Source organism: Ipomoea nil, unplaced genomic scaffold, assembly GCF_001879475.1.
Source record: "Ipomoea nil cultivar Tokyo-kokei standard unplaced genomic scaffold, Asagao_1.1 scaffold1576, whole genome shotgun sequence".
In the NCBI taxonomy this organism is placed as follows: Eukaryota; Viridiplantae; Streptophyta; class Magnoliopsida; order Solanales; family Convolvulaceae; genus Ipomoea; species Ipomoea nil.
The window spans coordinates 2,820,384-2,846,788 of record NW_017618004.1 but is presented as its reverse complement, the minus strand read 5'-3'; the positions used below and the strand labels follow the sequence as shown (position 1 = coordinate 2,846,788).

The window sequence follows — 26,405 nt, the reverse complement described above, 5'->3', positions numbered from 1 at the left end:
ATCGAAGAAAGAAAAATTGAGAAAAAAAACGTGGTCTACGAACAAGAAAGACGACGGGTAACCACATTTACATCACTAATAATTCAGGGGAGGGGCAATATATATCACGTTTTGAAAATTGAGGGGCAACATTTACATCACTAATAATTCAGGGGTAACATTGATAATTGGCCTATTTGTGAGGGGCATAAATTACAATTTTCCCTATAATATAATAACTAATTTAACTGGATGGCATACCAAAATAAATAATAAGTGACAATCAAAATTATTTAGTTTTTAGGTAGGAAGGTATGTGAACTAGGTGTGCAATCATATCTTGTTAACTTTAGACTCGAATGTTAAAAATGAAAATATATATATATATATATATATATATATATATATATATATATATATATATAATATTATCTAAAAGACTAAATGTAAAATTAAGTTAGAGTTGGAGACATGTAAATCTCATCAAGTATGCACTTATCGTGCACGTGAATCTCATGTACACATATTGGGTGGCCTCTTACATATTTACATTACATATAAATCATCAAAGTTATAATAAGAAGAAGCTAGGAAGATACAAAAAATAAAAATAAAACAAACAATTTGCTCATAAATTATCAGAAGTTCACAAAACTTGTTGTATTACAACACACAATTTGCATTTTTATACAACTTTGAAAACAAAACCCAAAAAAAAAAATGTTTACAAGGAATGAATATCAATCTTCCAAACTACAATTACTCTTTATAATATATAAATAAATAAAGTGTACATATTATGTATCCAATTGAGTGCTGGAATATACATTACTATCATCACCAAATCAAGCCACAGAAATGCCAAAATCAACTAATCTGGACCTCCAACTCTTCTTCCTCCTTCACACTTTCTTAGCAGCTTGAGCCTAAGCAAGCAAAACAGTTAAGCATTAGCACATAGAAATGACAGAGCAGAGAAGATGGATACCAAAAACGCCACGCCATGGCGGCCAGAGAGGCCCGGCGGGTGGAAGCCTCGTGTTTCCTGGCCGCCCTAAAATGGTCGGAACCCTAACACTGAATAGCATTGTAATCAGTGTTGCAAAAATCAGGCGCCGATTAGGCGCTAGGCGGTCGGCCTCCTAGGCGCCCGCCTAGGCGCTCTAGACAGTCCTCAGGCGCCTAGCGATTTTTTCAACATTGATTGTAATTACCTTCTTCAGATACTTCTTGTGAAGCTTCAAGGCACCAGTGCAAGCCTTTCTGGCATCTATGTTGCCCGTTACATCGTTTAATATCTGAAAAACGAAATAAAAACTCCCATTGTATGATTATTTTGTGAAAAAAAGGGTTCCTTTTCAGTTAGCTTTAAGAGAACACCATTGCTGACCTTAACAACATCATCCAACCCTCTAGCCTCTGCCAACAACTTGGGACTTTTCTCTTTGAGCACATTGGCTACAAGGAAAACGGATATCGGGAGGGGAGGTTCGTTACTTCTTCCAGCATTTTTCAAGTATTCTCTCTCATATTTCCCGCATTGGTAAATCGCCTTTCCTCCCGCTTTAGACCCTTCAGATATTTCAGTAGACGAGTCGGGGTCTTCATACGACAAAAACAAATTAGGATCATACTCCAAAGCCCACATCATCTATGCAAAAAGCGATCAAGAAACAAGAATCAGAAGCAGAAGATGCAAAAACTAATAGGCGAGCGAAAGAAAGAAAGAGAGATTCACTCTTACCTCCCATAGATATAATGAATCGCCAAAAGAAAATTCTCGACGGAACAAAACCATAAGCATTCTGAAAGCAAAGAGATAATCACCTCCACCCAAGGTCTCTGCAGGTCATAAACTCCGAACACATTAATTTAGCTTTAATTTGGTTTGTTTATTCAGCAATTGATGCTTCAAACTTCTCCTTCAATAAGTGGTTTAGTGGGGGGAAAAAGAAATCTAATCGTTCTATACTTACAAAAGATAATGAAACCGTTTTGTCACGTGATATAGACAAAATGCAAGATTATATCAGAGATCTACCTAAGTGCTGATGGAGTTTAGGATCAATAACTTGGGTGACTGAAGCCAGATTAGTAAGTTGTGTTTCGACTCCGACAGACTGATCTGTGCATCTGAAATTTCCTCGCTTTCAAGTCCACACAAGAGAAAATTCATAAGCAAGGTGTTCGATATCACAAGACCAAGGATCACATAGAACACACAGGATCATCAACAATTATTCGAGTGACAAAAAAATACAAAATAGCCATACGTGTGATGAAGAGTTATTTCCATTTTGTCCTAGATTTATAGGTGGCAGTCCACTTTTAGTCCTTTTTTATCAGAACATCCTCATTTGCTCCTAGTATTATTGTGGCATGACCATTTTTTGTCCTCCGTCAACAAAATCGTCGTTAAATACAAGGACATTTCGATCCTTTTTATACAAAGTAGGTTGACCCTTTTTTTTTTTTTAATGTTTTTGAAAAAATCCATAATTGAAGACCGAAATGCCCATATATTTAACGACATTTAAACTATTTTGTTGATAGAGGACCAAAAATGGTCATGCCACAATAATTCTAGGACCAAAAGTGGATGTTCTGGAAAAAAAGGACTAAAAGTAGACTGTTACCTATAAATCTATGACAAAAAATGGAATTAACTCTGTGATGAAAAACCTAAATGTCAAATCGAAGACAGTTCTAACTAGCTGATGGATCACATAAAGCAATTATGGCATTATGCACAAACATTGGTAGTTAATTATACAAATCTGGGTAATATATACGTACCAGTCTGCGCATTAAGTGTTGAAAGCACCAAAATGCATCTCCTTCATTGTCAAGAAGAATTATCATGGGAGAGCAAAGGTCACTCATACCTGCTCAGCATATTTAAAAGTTTAAAGCCCATTTCGAGCAAGAAGAAACGATACCACATAAAATTCCAGCTATGTTGAAATAAAAACTAGTGCCAATACTTCTAGGGAACAATTTACAAAGAATCCATGCATCATCTTAGGGCACCAATATAGATAAAAAGGAACATATTTAACCAGCTTGGTTGGCTTGAGTGAGTGGCCATGCACTCTCATCCATTAAGAGAGGTCGGGAGTTCAAACCCCCTCTCATATGGAAAAACCAATCTGGCTAGCACTTGACCCCTTAATTGGGCCCGCCCGGTGCGAATGGGGATTAGTCTGAGTATGGTACGGGCTTAAAGATGTCTCCTACAGTTAGGGCCTGCTCAGGACACCTCATGGTCTGACCAAAAAGAAGCATATTTTCTCAAAAGTCATGAGCATATGAAACTTGTGATACACTCGAAACAAATTCAATGATGATGGGTTGCAGAAAAGGACCACTCTTGGACTCATAGTAGCGCTCAATAGTTTATTCTTCTTTGATATCCAACAGGGAAACTGTGTACATGATCTTACAGAAAGTAAACGAATTTCCTTCAGTAAAAAAAATCTGTTGTTTTAAAGTAAATGAATTTCCATCATTAAACTGATTGGACAATGACAAAGGAAAATGCTATAGAGAGGTCGGGACACACACCTTGACAATAACCAACATCTTTATCGAACCAGGCATAAACAGCAAGAATATCCCAAAGTTTTGATAGATTCTCTTGTTTCTCATAAAATATAAGTGTTCTGTCAGTCCGGACCACATCAAGTCCTAGTATAATATATCAATGCAAAGATAAACGGGTTATATAACACATAACATGATCATACACGAAAGTTGTTAGTAGAAGTAGAAAAGGTGTGGGGTAGGAGACGAAAAAACCAACCTATCTGGTGCAATGTGAGTTTCCACTGAATTATTCTTTGATCTGTTTCCTTCACCATATCTGGATTGTTTCCATCGCCTGTAATTTATTAGCACGTTGTCAATGCAACTGCCCCCGATAATCCATGAATAATATATTCAAAAAAAAATAAAAATTGAAGAGCTTAATATAATCGGCCTTACCATCCCCCATTTGCTGAAGTACGATAGGATCTAGAATAGGATCTCCTTCCTCCGAGATTATAGGCGCAGTTACAAATTTGCCACTTCCTATCAAGGAAAAGATTTGGTGGCATTCTTCTTTCAATACATTATACTGTGCCCTGAAAATGTACACAATAAAATCATATATCTAAAATAATAATAACTTGACTTCGAAAAAAAAAAAAAAAAAAAAGTACCTTCTGCGTTCCCTTATCTGATCTCGCTCTGCATATGTGCTTTTCGGATCAAAACAACCCAGTAAAAATTCCCAAACTTCACCTCTAATCGTTGGATGTATTCCCTATGATGCCACAAATAATTGATAGTAAATATACCCTCTGTCACGGAATTGATTAAAATCAAATATCTCGTGCTACCAATATCAAGAATTTCCTATCCATGGCAGAAAACTCACCCCACGATGAATTCTGCTAAGTGTTTTGCCAATATCTAGAAAACCTTCTGGACTAAATGTAGCATGCCATTTCCGAGGACTTAAGGTTCTCCCAGCCTGAATAAGAAGTTACACAAAGAATTGTTGAACAATACACGAAGATTGCTAAAGAAAGTGCAATAACAAAAAGGAATAGCTTATAAACTACCAGAACTGAAGCCAGAGAACCTCATCCACATAAACATACATTATGGCTTTTAAAGTTTTGTGACCATTCCACAAAGGAACTTCACTTATCCCAAATTTAACATAAATCAAGACCCATGAAGCCACCAAAGAAACCCATACCCCTCTTTTTGGCAATAACTACCATTCTTGAAAAAGCATGCAAAAAAACAAAACATAGTGAATATCCCAATGCCATAAATAATCAACCTTTAGATTTGATTGTTGCCAATTTCCACTTCCCCAACTATTTAGGAGCCAAAATGTACCATTGCATTGATGTCAACTGATTTGAAGCCACCATTATATCTATCTATATCACATTACAGCCTTTACAGGTAACAGACATTTCATTGATTGAGGATATCCGAGAATCAAATGAATTTTTTTTTCCTGAATATTCCAAAAGATCACCAACAACAGCATAAATAGCAATCCATTTCTATAGCATGTGTAAATAGATTCCCATCCAAATTATGAAGACATAAACATCAAGGCAATACTCCTTCAAAATCCATGAACCAATCCTCAGCTGCATTCTTGAATCTCAACAAAAATGCAGAAAAAAAAAAAAAAGGGTTCTTGATTGAATTATAAAATAAAATGAGATATACCTTGATTCTAAACTTTGTCTTGGGAACATCAGTGCATTCGGGGCGGACCTCATAGAATGAATCAGTAGGGGTCCCAGGACCCCTCCACATATCCGAAAGCGAATCTATAGAAAACAACACCAAACACAGTGAAAACTCAATTACTGAAAGCTTTCTCCAGAACCCATATTAAAAACAAATAAAAAAATTCAAGAATCGAACTAACCCAGTTTTTAAAGCTTGACTTCGCTGCCTTCCTGCTGGTTTTGGACAAAGATTCAGAACACCAACTTCAAAGCAAAGAAACACGAAAAAAAGAAAAAGAAAGCTATTTTAAAATTTAATATTTGTTTGGCATTGTGTTTTAGTTATATTTTTTGGCATTGGGAAGTGGTTATTAGAGGTGAACAGAGCGGAAATGGTGGTGTTGGAGATCCCCGGGGCTTCACAAACTTTTCCCTCTATCAGCTCCCTCGCAACACCAATGCATGACAACACTGCTCTTCCCCTCCGTTTAATGCGTACCACGCTCAATTGCAATCACTTTGTCTTTATTTCATTTTAGTTTTTTATATACTCCGTATATATTATTTTTAAAAATTTTCATATACACCCCTAAATTTAACAATTTTTTTTTTTGTCAGACCACAAGGTGTCTTAAGCATACCTTAATTGTAGAAGACACCTTTAAACTTGTACCACACTCAGACTAATCTTCGTTCGCATCGGATCGGCCTAATTAAGTGGCAAAGTGCTGGCCATATTAGTTTTTCCGTTAAAGAGTGCACGATCACTCACGCCAACCAAGCTGGTTTCTAAACTTATCACTCTTATGTAATTAGGTTATTGAACTTAAAAATTGTTCAATTGAACCATCAAACAAATAAAATATGTGCAATTGAGATATTTTTGATATGAAAACATTACAGTCTTTACTATAACTAGTATGATAAAAGAAAGGATGACTCTCATGCATATCATATAAGTAATATGATCGAATTTTATCAAAAATTTAAAAAATGTCTCAATTGCACATATTTTTCTTATTTGATAGTTTAATTGCACATTTTTTAAATTCAATGACCCAATTGCATATAAGCAATAAGTTCAGTAATTTATTTAACATTTTTTTCTATTATTTTTTTTTACCTTTATTCACAAAAATAAAAAATTCTCGGACCCCATCGAATTTGTGAAGTTTGTATTATTTTTTACTTTTACAATTTATGTTTCGAAGTTAAAACTTCTCATTTTAACACGTCTCTTATAGCTTTTCTTTAACATGTTTTTAAAATTATATTCTTAATTATGTAATTTTAAAATGTCATATTTAATATTTCTTAATTAAGTGGAGAATAGGATTTTAACCAATGTTATTAATTAAGTGGAGAATACATTATTTGGGTATGGTGCTCAATTCACTTGGCCAATATACTTTATTTGTCCCATTTTACTTTTTACGTTAACTATGATAACATTGGTTAACCAGGACTATGTGGTCTAATGGTATCCGGGTTGGACTTCCATTTGGAAGATCGTGATTTCGAGCCTCAGTGGAGGCGTTATTGGCTCTTTGTGTTTCAGTAGGTTGAGAAAGTATATGAATAGATACTACATTGTAATAGAGCTAGTAGCATTCAAAAAAAAAAATAAAGAATATAAAACTTTCTATGTAGAAATCAGAAAGGTAAAGAGCCAAATCAAAATTATTATGTTTATTATTATTATTATTTTTGGATCAAAAGGGTATGCAAGTTACAGAGTACTATTTAGCTGATGATCTATGAGAGAATGATTTGATAGTTGTTGGAGATTTATATAGTAATGGAGATTAATGTGTAATGGAGATTAATGTTTCAGATGGACTACCAAGAAAGCTTAAATAATATTTAGAATTGTGGAGTTATAAATATTATTTTAGTTTGGTAGAAAGTAAAATGAGAAATATGTTTTCGTTTGGTTTCAGCCATTAAACTTCACTTTCAGCAAAATGAAGTTTCGGCCAAATGAAACCTTTCGGCCAGATGATCGAAGCTAACGAAAGTGGACTTTCGTTAAATGAGAATTCACTTTCGGCTATGTAAGTACATGCACGTAAGTTCACTTTGATTTTAATTTGGAAACTTTCGTTGATTTCCATGTTGGAGCATGCATGTGGAACAAAAGTAATATATATATATGTTCATGATTCAGCCTTAATGAAATTAACGAATGTTGCTTTCGTTTGTTTGCTTTCATATGTGCTGCATGCATGGATTTTTATTATATATATATTAATTATTTACTTTGCATGGTAATAACATGCAATGTTATAATAAATATATATAATATATATATTTTACTTTGTTATTTTGTATGCAGTGCATGAACCTATGTAGGTCCATATGATATGAATATTTATAATATTCAATTATATATTTCTCATGCTTGATATATCATATAAGATATATCTTATGGAAGTGAAGTTTTAAATTTAAATAATTAACTTCCATGTAACTTATCCTAACTGCTATATTTATTTTATATAAATATCTGGAGAAACATCTGAAGAATACAGAGAGAAAAAGAAAACAGGCAATTGATGGAGGCAATCAACTTGCAGGAAACCAAGACATTTCACAGGCTTACAATTCTACCGGAAATTCTCAAACAGAGCAACTTGAGAATTTCATTCATCTTCTTGTATCCCATAAGATTAAATCTTGAACCTTGTTGCTTTTATAGAGGGAGATTTAAAGCTTATAGGAAAGTGATATCACGCCTGAAGATATCAAATGATCCAGTTTTTGTTCCCTGTTGTATTCTGTATTATTGTTGTATCTCAAATGTATTACAGCTTACAAACCCTTTTTTCTAACAATCTATAAGCTTTAAAATTTATAAACCTGTGATCATTGGTCTTGCCTTGAAAGTTCTGAAGTCAAGATGTCTGGCGTGAAAGAACAGTTTCCCATTACGGTAATTTTTTCGGAATGAGTTTTCAAATATGGTGATGGGAGGATGACATAAATCACCTTTTGGTTTGTCTTTTGTTTATGTACAAGAAGATTTCTGTGTAGATTTTGCATGTTATTCTTGACATGCTGTGTACATGTTGTACATGTGGATTAAATGCATGTTGTGCAGTTTTTGTTTTCATCTTCACTTAAAATCATGGGGCATCAAGTGATGCCAAGATGATTAGTGAGATGTGCAAAATGATTTTATTTAAATAAATCATTTTGTTAGCCATGATTTAATTGGCTTGAGAAGATGTGTACTTCCCTAGATTGGGTGTGTGGTTTTAGCACATCAAAGGCCGGAAGATATGGATTATCAAGGCAGATACAAGTTACAGGATGAGATCGGTACATTACCTTCTTTATATTTGTCTCGGCCTCGGCAGGTACGGAAGTTTTATTTTACTTACTAGTTAAGCTCTGGTTTCTGTCTAAAAGGTATGCATGAGATTCTTTTGAGTTTTTGCATAGCCTGCTAATACAAGGATATGTTTATGCATGTATATAAATATTTTTATATTGAGACTCTGTCTCGGTTCCATGCATAGTATACAAGATACATGTATAATATGTTGGGTCTTGGGGTGCTGTAAATTGCCAAATTTGGTGTAGTTTGGTGTTGTAAATATTTCTGATATCATTTGCATGGATACAGAGTTGCATAATGATAAGATGAAATTATTTTTATTGTTTCATGCATGAAATATTGGTATTTTAGCACACAGATGTTTTTATCCTTGTGAAAGTTTTGAAATATTATGTTATTAATATTTCTAATAAAGACAGAAATGCCTTCGAAATATTCTAGTATATTTCTAATGAAGGCATATAGAAAGTTTTATGCATGAAGTATGCATAATGAAATTCATAAAATTTATGAATGTCTTTAACACAAAGTTTCTCATTTTGAGAATGTGTTAAAATTCTGAAAGCCAAAAAGTTTACTAGTTTATCTAGTATGGCTGGCAGTTAGCAGTGAAAAGAAAGTTTTAATTTAAATCATGGACTATGATTTAAGAAGGTATGATTCTTCAGTTTAGAAGAAACATGAAAAGTTAAAAGCTTAAAATCATATATGATTATTCTCCAAAGTGAATGGATATTTCTGAATGGAGGAGGTTTATCAATATATGATTATTCTCCAAAGTGGATGGTATTCCAAGTGGAGGAGGTTTAATTTTTATTTAAGGAATCACTCACTGTTAATGAATTCAATTACATGGTGATTGAAATTCTTAGTTATGGAATTTGCAGGAAATAAATATTTATTGACTAGGAACCTATAAAGTGGGTTCTGGTATAATCAATCAAATATTTTATTTCACAAGTTCATTGATTGAATATTAAAATTCAATGATGCCGGTTATATCTAATCAGGAAGAGTTTTCCTGCACTTCGTGGATGGGTTTATCTGCTTGGAGGAGGTGTTTTTTCCTGGATTTCTAAAAACAAAAGTTGCATTTCAGATTCAACTATGGCATCTGAATTTATTGCATTGGTTTAGGCATGCTAAGAAGTTAATTGGCTAAGGAATTTATTTATTGAGATTCCGATTTTGCTAAAACCGATGTCACCAGTTTTAGTGCATTGTGACAGCGCTACTACACTTGCCAAAGCATATAACAATAAGTTATAATGGCAAGTTAAGACACATAGGCATGAGATATAGCTATGTGCGGGAGCTCCTAAGTTATGGTGTTGTAGCACTAGACTTGGTACAGTCCCGGTTTTAACGGATCCGTTTGCAAGAGTCCTTGCAAGGGACATGGTACATCGGAAGGGATATGGAAAGCCTAATTATTTAATTACAAGTGAAGGAAAACTCAACTCACGTCTAAGTTATTACGTTAGACCTTGAGTTTAATGTAGATGAGTACTTCATTTTGTGATTGCAAGCATCAAAAGTTATAATTAAAAATTATATCCCAAGAAAAAGTGATGCTTGGTTCTGCATTGTTGTAGGGATGAGTTTTTACTCTTAACTGATCTTTTGAAAAAATGCAAGGTGCAGTGCATGATATAAAAGATTAGCCTCTGTGAGCATGAAGTGTGGCCGCTTCAAACAAGTTTGGGCTTTACTTGGTACGTGCTCATTAATGGATACGGACACATGGCCATAATAGTGTCAAGTTATAGTGAGTTGTAATGACTGTAAAACTTGTGTGTGTTATATCAACGTTTCTTCAAAGAGACTGCGTGATTCAAGGTTCGTCCATCACTGCAATCCGAATTAATGTAACGCATATAACATTAAGTGAAAGTTCAATCTCTAAGACACTTTCATTTATGCATGAGTTTTGGATTTATCTTGGTAAAGTATTAGTCTTTACTATATAAATGGAGGAGGAATGTTGGAGATTTATATAGTAATGGAGATTAATGTTTCAGATGGACTACCAAGAAAGCTTAAATAATATTTAGAATTGTGGAGTTATAAATATTATTTTAGTTTGGTAGAAAGTAAAATGGGAAATATGTTTTCGTTTGGTTTCAGCCATTAAACTTCACTTTCGGCAAAATGAAGTTTCGGCCAAATGAAACCTTTCGGCCAGATGATCGAAGCTAACGAAAGTGGACTTTCGTTAAATGAGAATTCACTTTCGGCTATGTAAGTACATGCACGTAAGTTCACTTTGATTTTAATTTGGAAACTTTCGTTGATTTCCATGTTGGAGCATGCATGTGGAACAAAAGTAATATATATATATGTTCATGATTCAGCCTTAATGAAATTAACGAATGTTGCTTTCGTTTGTTTGCTTTCATATGTGCTGCATGCATGGATCTTTATTATATATATATTAATTATTTACTTTGCATGGTAATAACATGCAATGTTATAATAAATATATATAATATATATATTTTACTTTGTTATTTTGTATGCAGTGCATGAACCTATGTAGGTCCATATGATATGAATATTTATAATATTCAATTATATATTTCTCATGCTTGATATATCAGATAAGATATATCTTATGGAAGTGAAGTTTTAAATTTAAATAATTAACTTCCATGTAACTTATCCTAACTGCTATATTTATTTTATATAAATATCTGGAGAAACATCTGAAGAATACAGAGAGAAAAAGAAAACAGGCAATTGATGGAGGCAATCAACTTGCAGGAAACCAAGACATTTCACAGGCTTACAATTCTACCGGAAATTCTCAAACAGAGCAACTTGAGAATTTCATTCATCTTCTTGTATCCCATAAGATTAAATCTTGAACCTTGTTGCTTTTATAGAGGGAGATTTAAAGCTTATAGGAAAGTGATATCACGCCTGAAGATATCAAATGATCCAGTTTTTGTTCCCTGTTGTATTCTGTATTATTGTTGTATCTCAAATGTATTACAGCTTACAAGCCCTTTTTTTCTAACAATAGTGTTGTCTTGTCATTATTCATTAGATTTTGATTTGTCTTAATAATTTTTTAACTTAAAATGATAAAATATCTTACAGTTTACTTGAATAATGGCCTTATGCATGATTAGAATAGTTTTTATATATGTGCTTTCAATGGTTTTGATGATAAAAGCAAATCGATACAAAAGCAAAATAAAAGATTGTAAATTTGTTTTTAATTTCTCGCTCAAGATGTCATGCATTTGTTAGATATTTTGATCATAACATGATGTAAAAAGGTTCACTTGAAGTTATTTTAGTTGACTGAAAAATCAATTCAAATGACTCAATCTAAGGTTATTTAGAATAAGGTTATATTGAGTTGGTTATATATAATATTCCTATGTTTTGTTAGAGTTATATAACTTTTCATTTGAATCAAATATAGCATCGACATCATATTTTTCCATGTGTTTTAAGGAATGTACGTGATTCCCTTATCAACCTAAATATTGTGAGATTCTGTTGTCATTTTACATTCTTTGCCCTTGAATTTTTAACTTCTACACACAACATTCTCTTGTGAGGTCATCTCATTCTTTATCCAATAGAAAGGTGAAAGCTTTACTATAAAATTTTCATAAATTCTGAACCTTTTTTTTTTTTTTTTAAATGAAAGAGGACTAGATAAGGAAAAACATAAATTTGAAAAAGAAAGAACATTATATTATAGTAGTTTGACATAGTAGTTGGATCAAAAGGGTATGCATGTTACGTACATCAATTTCTACCAAACAAAAAAGTCTAACATTCTCAATAATCTAACGTTTCTAACAATTTAATATTCCCTAAGGTAATTTAACATTTCGAGAACCAGATGACCCCTAAAGATACAAGAGTCAAAGTTAGTCTAGAAGTCGAGATTGCATGTAGAATTGTTGATCGAAATGCTTACTGCCTCTTCTAGACATGTCAAGAGCATTTCTCAATGGATCAAGTTCCTGTTCTCGGAACTATGTGATGCAATAAATAGTACTTTTTTTACCACCTCCAAATATAGTTTTCTCATTTTTAAAACCTAGCTACCCCATCCCGGCCTTCTGTCTTTATATTCTCAAATACTCTTTTCAAAATGTAGCCTCCAAGAGAATTTTTTTAAATTTATTTTTGGATTGATTAAGAGTAGATTTAGGTTTATTTTATAATAAGCTGGATGATGTAAGATTTCAAACTTCAACCATAGGAATTGATAATAATTGTCATAATGCATAAAGGTTTGTGTTGTTTCCTCTTAAAAATAAAAAATAAAAAAAAACTATTTTAAATTTCAAATAAATTATAAATTAAACTATGTTTGGTGAAGAAAAATCAATTTAAAAGTGCTATCCCGGTTAGTATTTTAAAAATAGACTCTTAACTTTTAATTTTTGTTTAAATTTAATTTTACCCTCCCCATCCAACAAGAATAAGTAATATATATATTTTTAACATAAATTGTTTTATCTTTTTACCTGTTCTTTAATCTTTCATATCTTTTCTTGTTTTTTTTTTTTTTTTTTTTTTTTTTGTATAATTATATTCTAATGAACACAATTATAATATATATATGTTGGGCGTCGGCTGGTCAGACAAGTTCAACCATTGCTCAATTCGAGACGTGATGTTAGGGCTTACTATAGATGGATGTGGTTAAATGGTCAATGTCCACCTACTTATCACCAATTGATTTTAAGAATGATATGGCTATCAGGTAACCAAAGAACTTTGTGATTAAGCGTATTTCACTTACATGATAGGTGACGCACTGGGAAGTAAGCATAGTAAAATATATATGACAACCAGATAACCAAAGAACTGAAAAGTAAATTTAGTGCATCGCTAAAATTCATCCTACAATAGTTTAAATTTAAAATCTTAAATTACAATATGTATACATTTTTGAATTTGAAAATATATAAAATTATAAAGATGTATGCTTTTATTTTTTACATTTATCAATTCACACAATAAATAATTTTACAAAACACTTTTAACTACAATCTAGTAACATAACGACTTTCAACTTTTAGCTTCTAGTGTATAACTTTTCAATTTTCAACTAGTTGTTTAGCTAAGCTTCGCAAATAAAGCCATTTTCTTAAACTATAAATATTTTTACAAAATTTGTTATCTGAGAAAGATATATATATATATATATATATATATATATATATATATATATATATATATATATATATATATACACACACAAGATATATTCATTTCTTTTTCTAGACGCTCTGACCAATATTAACAAATTGCATTCATGTGACGTAATCACTTCTGAGTTAGTAATTCACCTATAGTGAAACTATTTTCTAACATTGTTTTGAGTTGTATTTATTTCATATTTTGTCAAATGCAACAATTTATTATTTAAACATCATATATACATGTCATTCTTCTCAAAATATATATATATATATATATACATGTCATTAATGGTTACATAAGATTGTAAATTAAAGATATATTAATAAATAGTTGAGTATCAACCTCCACAATTATGTTTCTATTAAGTGTTTCAATTACATTATTATATAACTACTTAAAATGTAATAAAGGCACAGCTAAAATTAAAGACATACCTTCATTACACAGATTTCATCCATTAGTCATGGAAGTGCAAAACCTATTAAATATTAATTGTTGCCATCCCATACCTACTGGGCTAGCTTTTCTTTTTTTTTTTTTTTTTAAAGGAACAAAGGAATTGCATTAATAAGCAACCAATAACGAGATACAGTCTAGTGGCAAAGTGAACCACGAAATCAGGACAGACAAAAAATCAGACGTCCGTGCTAACACATGAGCAACATGATTCGCTGACCTAGTAATATAGCGAACGGACACATACCCAATACCACTAGTAATGATACGGCATTGCTTAATAACCAGTTCAACATAAGAGAGGTCCAAATTACACGAATTAAAAGACGTACAAAAATTAAGGCAATCAAATTCAAGAATAACGTACATGTTTATGAGTTTAATTGTAACTTTTGAATGTTAGCTAACTGACTTTTTGAGTAAAATTTAGGGGCCTATTTGACCTTTTTTCAGAATTTATTTGGCACTTTTTTCAAGAATGTATAATAACGATGACAATATTGTGTTATAAAGGGGAATACATGTTTATATAGGAGAAGTGCAAAATGCATGCACAATGGATAAGGTTACAACTAGGGCTATCAATTCTAATTTAATTTTCATATTTCAACACTTCCTCTCAAACTAAAAACATTTAGAAATTTCACATTGAATATCTAGACAATATCCTACCTAACTTACTTGAAACTATTTAAAAAAGAGATCATATATACATATATGGTTAGAGGATATCAATGGCGAGTGCGTGAATGGCTTTGGAAAATACACACAATTGTACCCTTGGAGAGAGGGGGGAAGTCATTGGAACAGGAGATAATAAAGGTCTAAAACCCAACTAGAGATCCAATAGCCCTTGTAGTTGTGGCACATAAACGGAACTTCATCTATTGGGATGGTTTCTCTGTGTCGCCACAATGATGTCTTAAACAACATTGTGGTGTTAATTTTCTCCAAAAATCACTACAAAAGATGTGAAAGACAAAATACTGACGGTCCAAGAAAAAATTTTAACAAAAATATTGAATTCTTTTTTTGGATCGGAGAATAGGTTAGGATCTAAGTTAGGACGAATATCACGTTGAAGTTGATGAATTGAAGGATTTGACAAGTAACAAATAGTCATTTACCACCAATATATGAAAATTGAAGGAAAAGATATAATAATAATAATAATAATAATAATAATAATAATAATAATAATAATATTATTATTATTATTATTATTATTATTATTATTATTATTATTATTATTATTATTATTATTATTATTATTACTACTAAATACTAATACTAATCTCTTGTTTGATGAACGCAAAAACAAAAAAAACAAAAAAAAACAAAAAAAAAATCAAAAAAAAAAAACAAAAAACAAAAAACAAAAACAAAAAAAAAAAAAAAAAAAAAAAAAACAAAAACAAAAAACAAAACAAAACCAAAAAAAAAAAAAAAAAAAGTAATAATTTGCGTGAAATGCATCATCAATCGCCTGCAAAGTGCTATTGCATCATTTTTGTGTAGTGATTTTATCCTAAACTCCTAAGGTGGCAATGAGAATCTACCTTATGAGATGTGCTGTGTCTAAAAACTTTTGTTGATGTCTGGGTAGCTATATATTCCATTACTCGACACAGAAGACATGAAAATTCTTGACAAGATCAGAATGCCCAAGGAAAGCATAAAACTAAAAACCACCAAAATAAGTAACCTCAAAAAGCACCTCCAACACAACTCACCACTTGGGACTTCAGAAAGCAACAACGTATATGCTTTGCAATGGAGGTGAAGAAACCCTAAAGCCAAAGAATCACAAAAAGAAGCAAAAGCTTCTCTGCCACAACTGTAAAAATTTCCACAAACTCCCCTACAAATACCCCTTCATCCACAACTCTATCCAACATCCATCCATCCAAGTTTTCGATCAAGTTTTTGTATTCATCCTCTGAATCTCGATCTTTCCCTATGGCTCAAAATAGTTCAAGAAAGGCCCTTCATATCTTGGCACCCTTCTGTCTATTGCTGTTGATCCACAATGCCACTGGTTATGAGTTCAAGGTTGGAGGCCCTGGGAATTGGTCTGTGCCTTCTGATCCCAGTACAGGCACTTACAGTCAATGGGCTGAGAGAAGTCGCTTTCAAATTGGCGACACCATTGGTAAATTCTCACTTCTCTACTCTATTCTCATTTCTCTAGTAAACAAAACCACTTACACTATCTAATGTGTAAGCCATTTTGGTACTGCAGTTTTTAACTACCCAGCTGACAAGGACTCAGTGCTGCTTGTGAACAAGGATGACTTCACAAATTGCAACACAGCAGCTCCCTTGGAGAAATACAGTGATGGGCACACCATCTTCAAATTTAACCACTCTGGTCCATTCTACTTCATCAGTGGAGTCCAGGACAACTGCAAGAACAATGAGAAAGTGGCCATCATCGTCTTGGCCGACCGGAGCAACCACTCCTCGGCTTCGGCTTCTCCTCCATCACCATCAACTTCAGAGACGAATTCGCCATCTCCCGCCCCATCAGGCGAAGAGGCACCCTCTCCACCCACCGGCTCCGTGGAGATCAACCCAACTCCCGCACCTTCTCAAGAATCTCCTCCAAAGAGTGACGGAGCACTATTTGTCACCGGCCTCTTTACCTCCATTGGAGCTCTTGTTGGCTCATCAGCCCTACTTTTTTAACGTGAGAAGTTTGTGTGAAGTGTGTGACTAAATTCGGGTGTATTCCCTATACTATCTTGTTTTGTCTATTCTTTTTTTTTTTGGAGACTCATTGTTTGATTCCGTGTATAAATAATTCTGATGCTGTGTAAAACCCGTGTTGATCAAGACTGTATAAAAGCAAAATATATTATTGAAAATTTGTGTTGATACTATTTTACAAATTGAAGTCTCCAGCATGAAACATCAATTGAAATAGTTTTATAATGCATTAATGTTCAAAAACTATTCCTCTGTATACATATATATATACTAACAAATTTCCGGCTGTTTTAAAAATTCTTCCCTAGTTCAACTTTTTTCACGAGTCTCAGAGTATTAAGCAGGAGTGAATCCAATATGCCAGCAACCTATGGAGGTTGAAATAAGGTGATAAAGTATGAGAACTTATAGGAACCGAGTGTGTGAATGGGGGGCGAAATGGGAGGGGAGGGAAGAGAACTGACCGTAAAAACGCCACCAATGATAGCACAGACATTTGTGAGGAAGTGCGAGAAGGATTTTGCAGTTTCTGTTATCAGGACCTGGTTTGAATAAGAGAGACATTAACACCAAAGGAAAATGACAGAAGTAATGAACTCTTAACGTGTGTGCACAAAATGAATTCTTGCAAAACCTGCATTGGTGATGGCTCGTAGTGAAACTTGGCAACAGGTATATCCAGGCTATGAACCAAACTGCTATGGGAAGTGTACTCATAGTCCTCAACTACTTTATTTGTTCCCGTCATGACCTCTGTTTTCACCACTTGAAGGTAATGTTCAATCTGCAAAAAGAAGTTTGCATGAAAGAAGAGAAGGTTTGAGAATTCAGATACCAGAGTTAGGCAAATGCAAGTATTCAACTAAGTGTGTGTTTGGTTCAAACATTGGAATCTGAATGATAATGAGAATCAAATACTTGTAATGATAATGAGTTTAAGTAGGAGTCACTTTGTTTGGTAGTAAATATGAATTAGAATCAAAATAAATAAATAATTAATTAATTAAAATAAAAATAAATAAATGTATATAAATATATACACATACATATATGTGTATATATATATATATTAAAATTCCATATTTAATGTATGTACAATGACCCTTTTATTTTTTTTTCATTCTTTTCCCTTACTTTTGATTCCATTTTTCAAAAGTAGAGGAATAAAAGGGTAATGGGTTTTGTAATTACTAAAGGATTTGATTCCAATAGTAGGATAACAAAAGTAGGCAAACAAACATGGTAATGGGTATCAAAACCCATAGTAGGGTGCAAAAGTCCCCAACCAAACACCACCTTGATGTTTAAAAAGTCAAAACGTTTTCCAATACCTTAATAAGGAAAAAAAAATCAAACTAAAGTCAGAAGCAATTCTACTTTATTCCACTCCAGTGTATTCCTTTGCAATAATACCCTCTCCCCCTATTGTGTGCCCAATTTGGTTAACTGGGAATGGGTGTTAGCTTACAGAAACTACATTAAAAGTTCATTAAACAATAAAAGAAATTTCTAAAAATTATAAGAAACTGTTAAAGAAAAATAAAGAGTTTATTTGACTTTCAAATAGTAAAGACAAGTAAAATGGGATAGAAAAAGTACTAAAATGGATACAAGTTTGACTCTGAATGAGTTCAGCTTCATCCTACTGTATTCAAGGAGATAGCAACTCATCATTTCATCTGGTTAAATTTGGTGTTTGCTAATAATACATGTAAAATGCAGAATAAATAACAAGGAAATGGAACCTTGTATATCTTTGGAATGAGAGAGAAAGGGGAAAGGAAACAAAAAGCACACTGGCGAGCTAAATTAATAGTACATATGGAGGGGAAAAACAGCAGGAAATACACAGAAAAAAAATATGCAAGAGAAAATAACGTCAAATGTAAATGCAAAAAATTTAATCAGAAAAACTTACAGTCACATTTTCATTAGATTCCTTTGGATTGGTAATATATGCATTGCTGCTCAATTTGTCATAGCTTTGACCCAGGTATGGTAGAAACTTCTTCATATCACTGATCGCTTGTTGAGATAGCCTCTTACCAAAGGAAAAATGGGAAATTACATGAGACATGTTCATCTGAGAAGCATCAAATGAATGAGCTGCTGAATGAGCTGATATGACAAGGTTGCCAGGAACCTGCATTATACACATGGCATATTCAGTTTTTATCTTTTTTCCAAGTATTTAAATACTCCAAGGGGCATAGAATCTGAGAGATCCCTTCCACACATGTACAAAAATCTGAAATGAACCCCTCAGCTCAAAGTTTAATGTTGCAAGGGTCAGGATCTGACTAGTTTCAAGTTTCAACACTAATTTATTTTTTCTTTGGGATAAAGTGTCAAATAGGCCATAAAACTATATGGAAAAATGCAATTAGACCCTAAAACAGGAAAATGTTACAAATAGACACCTGAACTCAGTTATTTAAAATAAAATAAAAATGGTGCAATTGGACTTTTTGCCCATACACTTTAGTTGAAATGGGTAAAAACTGACTTGGCCTCGAACATGTAACTTCTTGGTGTAAACAAAAACAAAAAGTCAAAAACAGGAAAAAATAAATAAATAAAAGATGTTATAAACTAAGATTGGGCTATAATGCACATGGGTCAAACCACACTGAAAGATTGAATCCAACCAATTAGCTAGTCTCACCCATGGCCTTATAAACCCATATATTCTCTCTTATTTTTTCAGTGTAGGACTCTTAACAAAGGAAAAACAAAAAACAGAAGAAGTGTCTTTATGAAGCCTCTTTGACCACTGGAGAAAGAGTCAAAGACAAAGAAGAATCTTTGCCAGGAAAAATGGTGGAAGAAGAAAGGCTCTTTGGTGGAGGAAAAAAACAAAAGGAAAATAGGGAAAAAGACAGTGAAATGCCATTTTGTCCTCCTTTTTCAGCTGGGACTTTTCCATATTATAAAATAATTTCCACATAAGCTGCCATGTCAAAAATTAGGAAAGACTATTGAGAAATTAGCTACAAAAAGTTCTAATGCACTTTTTGTTTTTAGTCTGGGCATCTATTTGAAGCTTTTTCTAGTTTGAGAGCCTAATAGCATTTTCCAAAATAGTTCAAGGGCATATTTGACCCTTGTCCATTTAAAAAAAAAAAAATTATTTTGGAGTTTGGAGGAAGGCTGAAAGGCTGGAAGGAGGTCAATTGAGATGAGATCCCAGTCCTTCCATAATACACTACAATCCCATGTCCCAGGCTCCAGTGTATTGGCTTTTCTAATCTCTGGTGTGTTTATCTAGAAGATTATGCTAAAATGCATGCCAAAACAATATCTTGAGAAAACAAATATCCAGTTACTGTGTAATGATTGTAGATGAATAATAACCTTCACCTTCTTAACACGTACAAAACCTTCAATTCTGCATCCTCCACTTGTTGGTGCAGGTCTCTTGGTGCCATTTGTCTGCAGTTTAGCATCTGAGCTAACCCTCTGAGACTCTAATGAAATAGGTGCAACCAGCTCTTCCATTGTCTGCAGGCAAAGAGCAATGTCATTCCTATGATAGGCAATTGACTTGAGAACATTTAAGGTAATACAAAACGCCCCAGGTCCTAACTCAGTTCTGTTCCATGATTTTCCTTTTTAAACATTGTTTCTTCATTCTAATTGGTCTTATCAATTTAGACCCAAAAATTCTTCTGACCTTAACCAGGCTTTCTGTATCTCGATCACCATAATATGACTCATGTTCATTGTGTCCGTCAGCCTCTCTACATGAAACACACAGGAAAGAGAGAGAAAAAGTAAGCCAAATTGCCAAAATGGATATGGAACAAGCTGAAAAATAAAGGCTTCTGGCTCATTAGCTAAGCATATATTCTCCATAAAATCCTGAAGAAATGCAAGCAATTCCAAAAATATGAAAGCCAGAAAACGTTTGCTCCTCTTTTAAACTGTCTGAAAAGTGGAACAATTACATGTACTCTAAAAATGGTCTTAGAAGCATGTAATACATCATACAGAAATATGCAAATAATTTTAAAAGGTGGTTGCAATGTAAATATCAGTAAAAGATTTACCTAAGATCACTTCCTTTCCTGTATATGCGAATAGATGGGTAGCCTTGTATGTGATTCCTGAATATTTATTATCATTCATTGTTAAGCAGAAAGACAAAATATGGAGTAATAAATATATTAAAACAAAATCAACTCAACAAGCAAGGTAATCAACAAAGTTTTGGCAGAAGTAGTATAACCAAAGAATATAATGCCCTCGGTCAGGTAATAAAAGATGCCGCAGATAGCAAGTGTTCTATAGAAAAATTCAGGAGTGGAAGGATTTCCTAAAATATGCAGCTTTACAATAAAAGAACTGAAGAAACTATAAATCCTGTAAAACAGCATGGTATTGAAACTATGCACTAGTTTGCCAGAACAATAACATAAGCTCATATGCAAACAAAACACCAAGAATAATAACCAAAAAAAAAAAAAAAAAAAAAAAAAAAAAAAAAAAAAAAAAAAAAAAAAAAGTCCACAAGTACCAATGAAAATCAAAATCTTGTCTTCTAAATACGGAGTAATAACTAAGAATCAGTTATCACAGAAGTGATGATTTATTGTAAAACAGGATGTCTTTACCAAAGAAGATTCCATGAGATAAGTTATTATTCATTTTAGAAGTACCTAGTGCATAAATCAACTTCTTCAGTGCAATCAACCTTCCCCAAAAGGATTCGCCCATCCATTTCTGGGTCATATCTAGAAGGCAAAAGACAAAATTGCATAAGAGATTTGAATGGTACACAGTGTCACAGTGCTAGAACTTCATTTCAGATATCCATTTCATTTCAGAATGAAATGAAGTTCAGCAAACAAAAATAGTCTTTGACCTTGTAGCATAAATGACAAAAGAACCAACTAGACCTTTCTCTTATAATATTTTCTGCTTTCTCCCATGAAGGTTTCTGATATCCAAAGACCAACAGAAAAAATAAAAATTAGTTAGCACCCAGTAGCAACATTTCATATGAAGAATTCTTAAACAAACCATCTCACACATTAGAATGACATCAAATCGATGCTATACGTATGACCAATAACATGAAAATTTAATGAATACAAGTGGTTATAGCATTATAGCCCACATAGTTTTTCAAGTAAGCAAAGTGGCATAAAGGAAGAGGAGAGTGTATTAAGTAGGTGAAGCTAGAAAAATATGAATGTGCAGAAGTGAATAAAAAGTACCAAACGGTTGCTCCAATGGCACCAAGGTGCAAAGAAGTTCACTACCAAAATTGGAAATCTGCAAAGGAGAAACAATGAGAATCAGCTAATGTACAATACTAAAATGTAGAAACTGTTTAGCAAGAAATCAGGTTCACAATTTAGATAAGATTCACTCACCGGTGAGCTACTCTATCAAAATTACGGCCAGTTAGTGAAATGGAACCTTCAGTATACTCTTCATCTACATCCTCATCATGTTTAATAGCATTTGCAATTGATCCAGTTTCAAATTCAGAACCAGTATGTCTCAAATTAGAATCTATAGAATACTTGCGAACTGTTTTTGTTATATTCAATCTATTCTGAGGAAGGAAGGACAGTTCGGTCAGGCTCATAATTCAGAAGTAGAATATAAAATGAAGATGCCAAATTAGATAACACAATAACGGGGTTAGCTTTCTGCTTCCCACTACAGCGATTTTAAGAAAGAAGATCTAGTTACATATCAAATATGCTAGATTTACTAAACATGCATGCACCTATCCACCCACCCCAGAAAGTTGCAAGGAATGTAAAGTGTAGAGGCAAACACATAATTCTTGTGAACAGTAATTGAAAAACCTGTTTATAATTGAATCAATTCTCAATAAAAAAGACTGTTTATAATCAAATCATCTCTCCATAAACAGAACTTTTCAGAATTGAGAGTGGCAGGCAAAGAAATCCAGATGTATGTGATGGCGTGATGCTGAAACTTACTGTTCCTAAGACATCACTAACATCCACTGATGCAAACTCACATGACAATGCTGGAAAACTGCAAAACAATTTGATGAAAAATTTATTGAAAGGTTAATGTAATTGGTTGCTGGGCTCATGTGTCTTGAAGACAAATAAAAGCTATCTGTAAATGACAAAGAAACTGTATGAAGCAGCACCTCATATCAAAATCAATTATCAAGAAATCTCCATCTGAACTCTTGTCAACAATAACAGAGGTTGTGGTGCTCATTGTCAAGTAGTCATTTAGTTCCTGTAAATATAGACATAACAAATCTTTAAAAAAAAAATCCTTTTTTTTTTAATACTCCTTTTTTTTTTTTTTCCTTTTTCTTCTTTTTCAAGGAAGTAAGTAACTATGGTGTACTAAAACAGAAAAAGACAACATTCTGAGAACAAGGGAAAAATATGTTGGAGAGGTTCAAGCAGAAGACATATTATAAGAGCAAAATACAAATTTTGAATAACAGCTTTATTAAAGCAAACATATGGCAGATCTCTTTGGAAAGTCATAAACATTCACTCACCTTTCACATCTAGAATAGGCAGATAGAGTCAAGCAACAATTACTAATTTCTTACCATTCCAAATAAAAGGATCATGAAAAAGGCTGCTATAATGGACAATCCAGCACCAGTTAATGATGCCTCTGTCAGATCTCTGGGTATTTTCCTATGTAGAAAAGAATTCAAAAGTAAGACAACCATCTAACTCAGTTACAATGACCATACCAAGAAATAAGAAACAATGCATGCAACCCAAAAAGAGAGAGAGAGTCATTTTTTTTTTCTTTTCATGAATGAACATAGTGCAAGCACGGTAGTTTTTAACATGCCAGATTCTAATTATCCCCTCCTACTCTCTTTCCTCTTCTTGTTTCAGAAATTTAGTATGTCATAAGAAAACTTCAAGCTCATAAATTAAACATTTCCAAAAACAAAGGGCCAAACTTAGGATAAGTAAAACAATTATTGTTGTTTTCCAAAAAAACAATTATTGTTGGTTTCATTGTAAGGAAAATATCATAACAATGCCATTGGCTTATTTGCAGACTGACAGAATAAGCATTCATTTAAATTTCTCTCTCCTCCATTTCCTCCCACCAGAAAGTCCTACTTCCCCAAATAGAATCCTTTCTTCCACTTCTGATTTATGATTACAACATTACAATTATTATTGATACACACCAGTTACAGTCATTGGCATACAATTTCTTTGTACTAATTACAACAACAAATACAGAACACCTCAATCAATCTAAGGGATAAAACACTGCCATAAACAAGGACTATACACCCAAACTCAGCATTGCTTGCAGGGGACTTATTCCCCGACCTTAAAATAGACAAATATTCATTTCTAGACAAACAGGTGATCTAAGCATAAGTTTTCCAAGGTTCCATCCCTACACCACTACTTCTACTTGGACATTATCCTATTCGCAAAACAACAGTGAGTTAGCACTAATTCATGGCTTAAAGTACTTGATCAATTTATTGTTTTCAGTCAGTCTTTACAGCTAATTAAAGTATCAAAAGATCAAATGCATCATCAAGTGAAAACAACTTAACCTCAAACACCTAAAACTTAAGAATTAGTTACTATATCCGAAAATCAAATAATAATTCCAGTCATATTCCCAGAACCAAACAATGTTCAATAAATGCAAAACATAGAAGCATTCCAAAAAATAATACTCCGTAATAATAAAGGTCATTTGAATGGCTAACCTGTAAAAATCAACAGATTTGATTTTACTTTTTGAAGTCATGATTTCTGACGAAGAAAAGCAAAAAAAAGAAAAAAAAATCTTAAACTTCAGCTGTCAAGATCCCTTTGTGTCTTTTTTTTTTTTTTTTGAATAAGATCCCTTTGTGTCTATGTGTGACAGAGAGAGGCGTTTAAAAGCCGTATTCTCTCTCGCTCTCTAACGCATGGCCGGAGTTCTGCAGTCGCCGGAAAAAAAGGAAAAGAGCAAAGTTGGAGTGAAAAGGCAGGGTGGGGCCCGATTGGAATACCCGCCCGATTGTAGGTACAACTGTGCTCAACGATCTGTTGCACCATGCACCATGCATGGTGCACACGGTTGCAAAACGACGTCGTTTTGACTAAAAACGCGTGTCCTAATTAAAAAAAGAATAAATTGTACTTTAGGTCCTATGAGTATTAGGGTACTGACAATTTGAGTACGTGACTTTCAAAACTCCCAATTTAAACCTTTAACTATGCAATTTTTGGCACTTTTGGTCCTCCGGGCCAAATTGTCGGCCAATTTTGGCCGGAAAAACATAAATTGGTTCAAATTGTTTTTTGACGAGGGTAAAATTGTCATTTCACACTCTTCTTCTTCATTCACCCCTTCTTCTTTCTTCTTCTTCTTCGTTCTTCTTCTTCTTCATCCTTGCACTGGGCATCAGCTACTCAATCTCCACTCACCAAAAACACGGACAGGATCCGGGGGATTTCCGGCGGCGAGAGGCGGCGCGTGTCCATTGGCGTGGAGGTTTGAATGTGGCGATTCTGGAAAATGCTTCAAAGTCACATTCTTGCTCAATCCCCTGCACCGAGTTTGTTAATTATTGATTATTGATTATTGATGTGATATGGATTACGGTAGTATGTTAATAAGTTAGCATAGGAGGTTTGAATGTGGATTACGATAATGTCGACCGTTATAGACCATACGAAGTTAAGGATAGCAGTGGCGGTAGTGGACGACGGAGACGGCGGAGGCATGGCGATTGAAGGCGAGGGAGCGGCGGCGGCGGCGGCACTGGACACCGGATAAGCGACGGAAACAGGGGACGACTCAGCTTCTGCGGCGGAGGAAGGCGATGGCGATGGAGTCGCAACGAGAGGAGCGGGAACTGGGGTCGGTGGCTCCGCTGCGGAATACGGCGATGGAGCGGCGGCGAAACTCGGTGCAGGGGTGGCAGCAAGCCTATGGTTTTCTTTTGCAAGTTTTTGCATCTCTGCATGTTGTGTGGCAAGCTTCTGCTCTATAATCTCAGGATGAGGAAGCATCTCAAATGGAGGGAAACCACTAGGTGGGGGCCGAATCGAATGACCATAAGGATCAGGATGCACAGTGCTTGGCCTGCTATCTAGATTGGACTGCTATCGAATGACTCCTATGTTGAGCGAAGAAGAAGAAGAACGAAGAAGAAAGGGAGAATGAAGAAGAAGAAGGGAGTGAAATGACAATTTTACCCTCGTCAAAAAACAATTCGAACCAATTGATGTTTTTCCGGCCAAAATTGGCCGGCAATTTGGCCCGGAGGACCAAAAGTGCCAAAAATTGCATAGTTAAAGGTTTAAATTGGGAGTTTTGAAAGTCACGTACTCAAATTGTCAGTACCCTAATACTCACAGGACCAAAAGTGCAATTTGTTCTTAAAAAAAAAAATTCAGTTTCGATTCTCCTCAACAACATTATTGTGGATATATAGTTATGAATTTGTGGATATATAGTTATGAATTTGTGGATATATAGTTATGAATTTGTGAATATATAGTTAT

The 26,405-nt window shown here is 33.7% G+C and overlaps 4 protein-coding genes across 5 annotated transcripts; 1 reads left to right on the top strand and 3 right to left on the bottom strand.

Moving 5' to 3' along the window:
• Positions 1 to 775: 775 nt before the first annotated feature.
• On the bottom strand, positions 776 to 5,701 carry LOC109190720 (TBC1 domain family member 15-like). The gene is made up of 13 exons (XM_019341287.1): positions 5,423 to 5,701; positions 5,218 to 5,321; positions 4,400 to 4,495; positions 4,182 to 4,285; positions 3,964 to 4,103; positions 3,782 to 3,859; positions 3,544 to 3,666; positions 2,776 to 2,864; positions 2,021 to 2,126; positions 1,724 to 1,821; positions 1,370 to 1,630; positions 1,194 to 1,277; positions 776 to 905 (listed from the first exon to the last, which is right to left on the bottom strand). Exons 2-13 carry the CDS (start codon positions 5,305 to 5,307, stop codon positions 882 to 884), a joined length of 1,293 nt encoding a protein of 430 aa, XP_019196832.1. The 5' UTR covers positions 5,308 to 5,321; positions 5,423 to 5,701; the 3' UTR covers positions 776 to 881.
• A 10,229-nt stretch (positions 5,702 to 15,930) lies between these two features.
• Positions 15,931 to 17,063, top strand: LOC109190535 (early nodulin-like protein 1). The gene is made up of 2 exons (XM_019341033.1): positions 15,931 to 16,348; positions 16,439 to 17,063. Exons 1-2 carry the CDS (start codon positions 16,156 to 16,158, stop codon positions 16,882 to 16,884), a joined length of 639 nt encoding a protein of 212 aa, XP_019196578.1. The 5' UTR covers positions 15,931 to 16,155; the 3' UTR covers positions 16,885 to 17,063.
• Positions 16,956 to 24,917, bottom strand: LOC109190532 (protein disulfide-isomerase 5-3-like). Of its 2 annotated transcripts, XM_019341027.1 has the most exons (15): positions 24,617 to 24,917; positions 23,468 to 23,558; positions 23,045 to 23,139; positions 22,866 to 22,923; positions 22,284 to 22,468; positions 22,125 to 22,182; positions 21,804 to 21,844; positions 21,564 to 21,638; positions 20,955 to 21,011; positions 20,579 to 20,645; positions 20,266 to 20,406; positions 18,824 to 19,048; positions 17,540 to 17,689; positions 17,370 to 17,447; positions 16,956 to 17,273 (listed from the first exon to the last, which is right to left on the bottom strand). In XM_019341027.1, the coding sequence occupies exons 1-15, from the start codon at positions 24,655 to 24,657 to the stop codon at positions 17,196 to 17,198; spliced, it is 1,440 nt and encodes a 479-aa protein (XP_019196572.1). In that variant the 5' UTR covers positions 24,658 to 24,917; the 3' UTR covers positions 16,956 to 17,195. The 2 variants fall into 2 exon arrangements, with proteins under 2 accessions (XP_019196572.1, XP_019196573.1); XM_019341028.1 differs by lacking the exons at positions 22,125 to 22,182; positions 22,284 to 22,468.
• Positions 24,918 to 25,299: 382 nt separating this feature from the next.
• On the bottom strand, positions 25,300 to 25,910 carry LOC109190326 (vegetative cell wall protein gp1-like). Its single transcript, XM_019340794.1, has 2 exons — positions 25,567 to 25,910; positions 25,300 to 25,444 (listed from the first exon to the last, which is right to left on the bottom strand). The coding sequence occupies exons 1-2, from the start codon at positions 25,908 to 25,910 to the stop codon at positions 25,300 to 25,302; spliced, it is 489 nt and encodes a 162-aa protein (XP_019196339.1).
• Between the last annotated feature and the right edge of the window lie 495 nt (positions 25,911 to 26,405).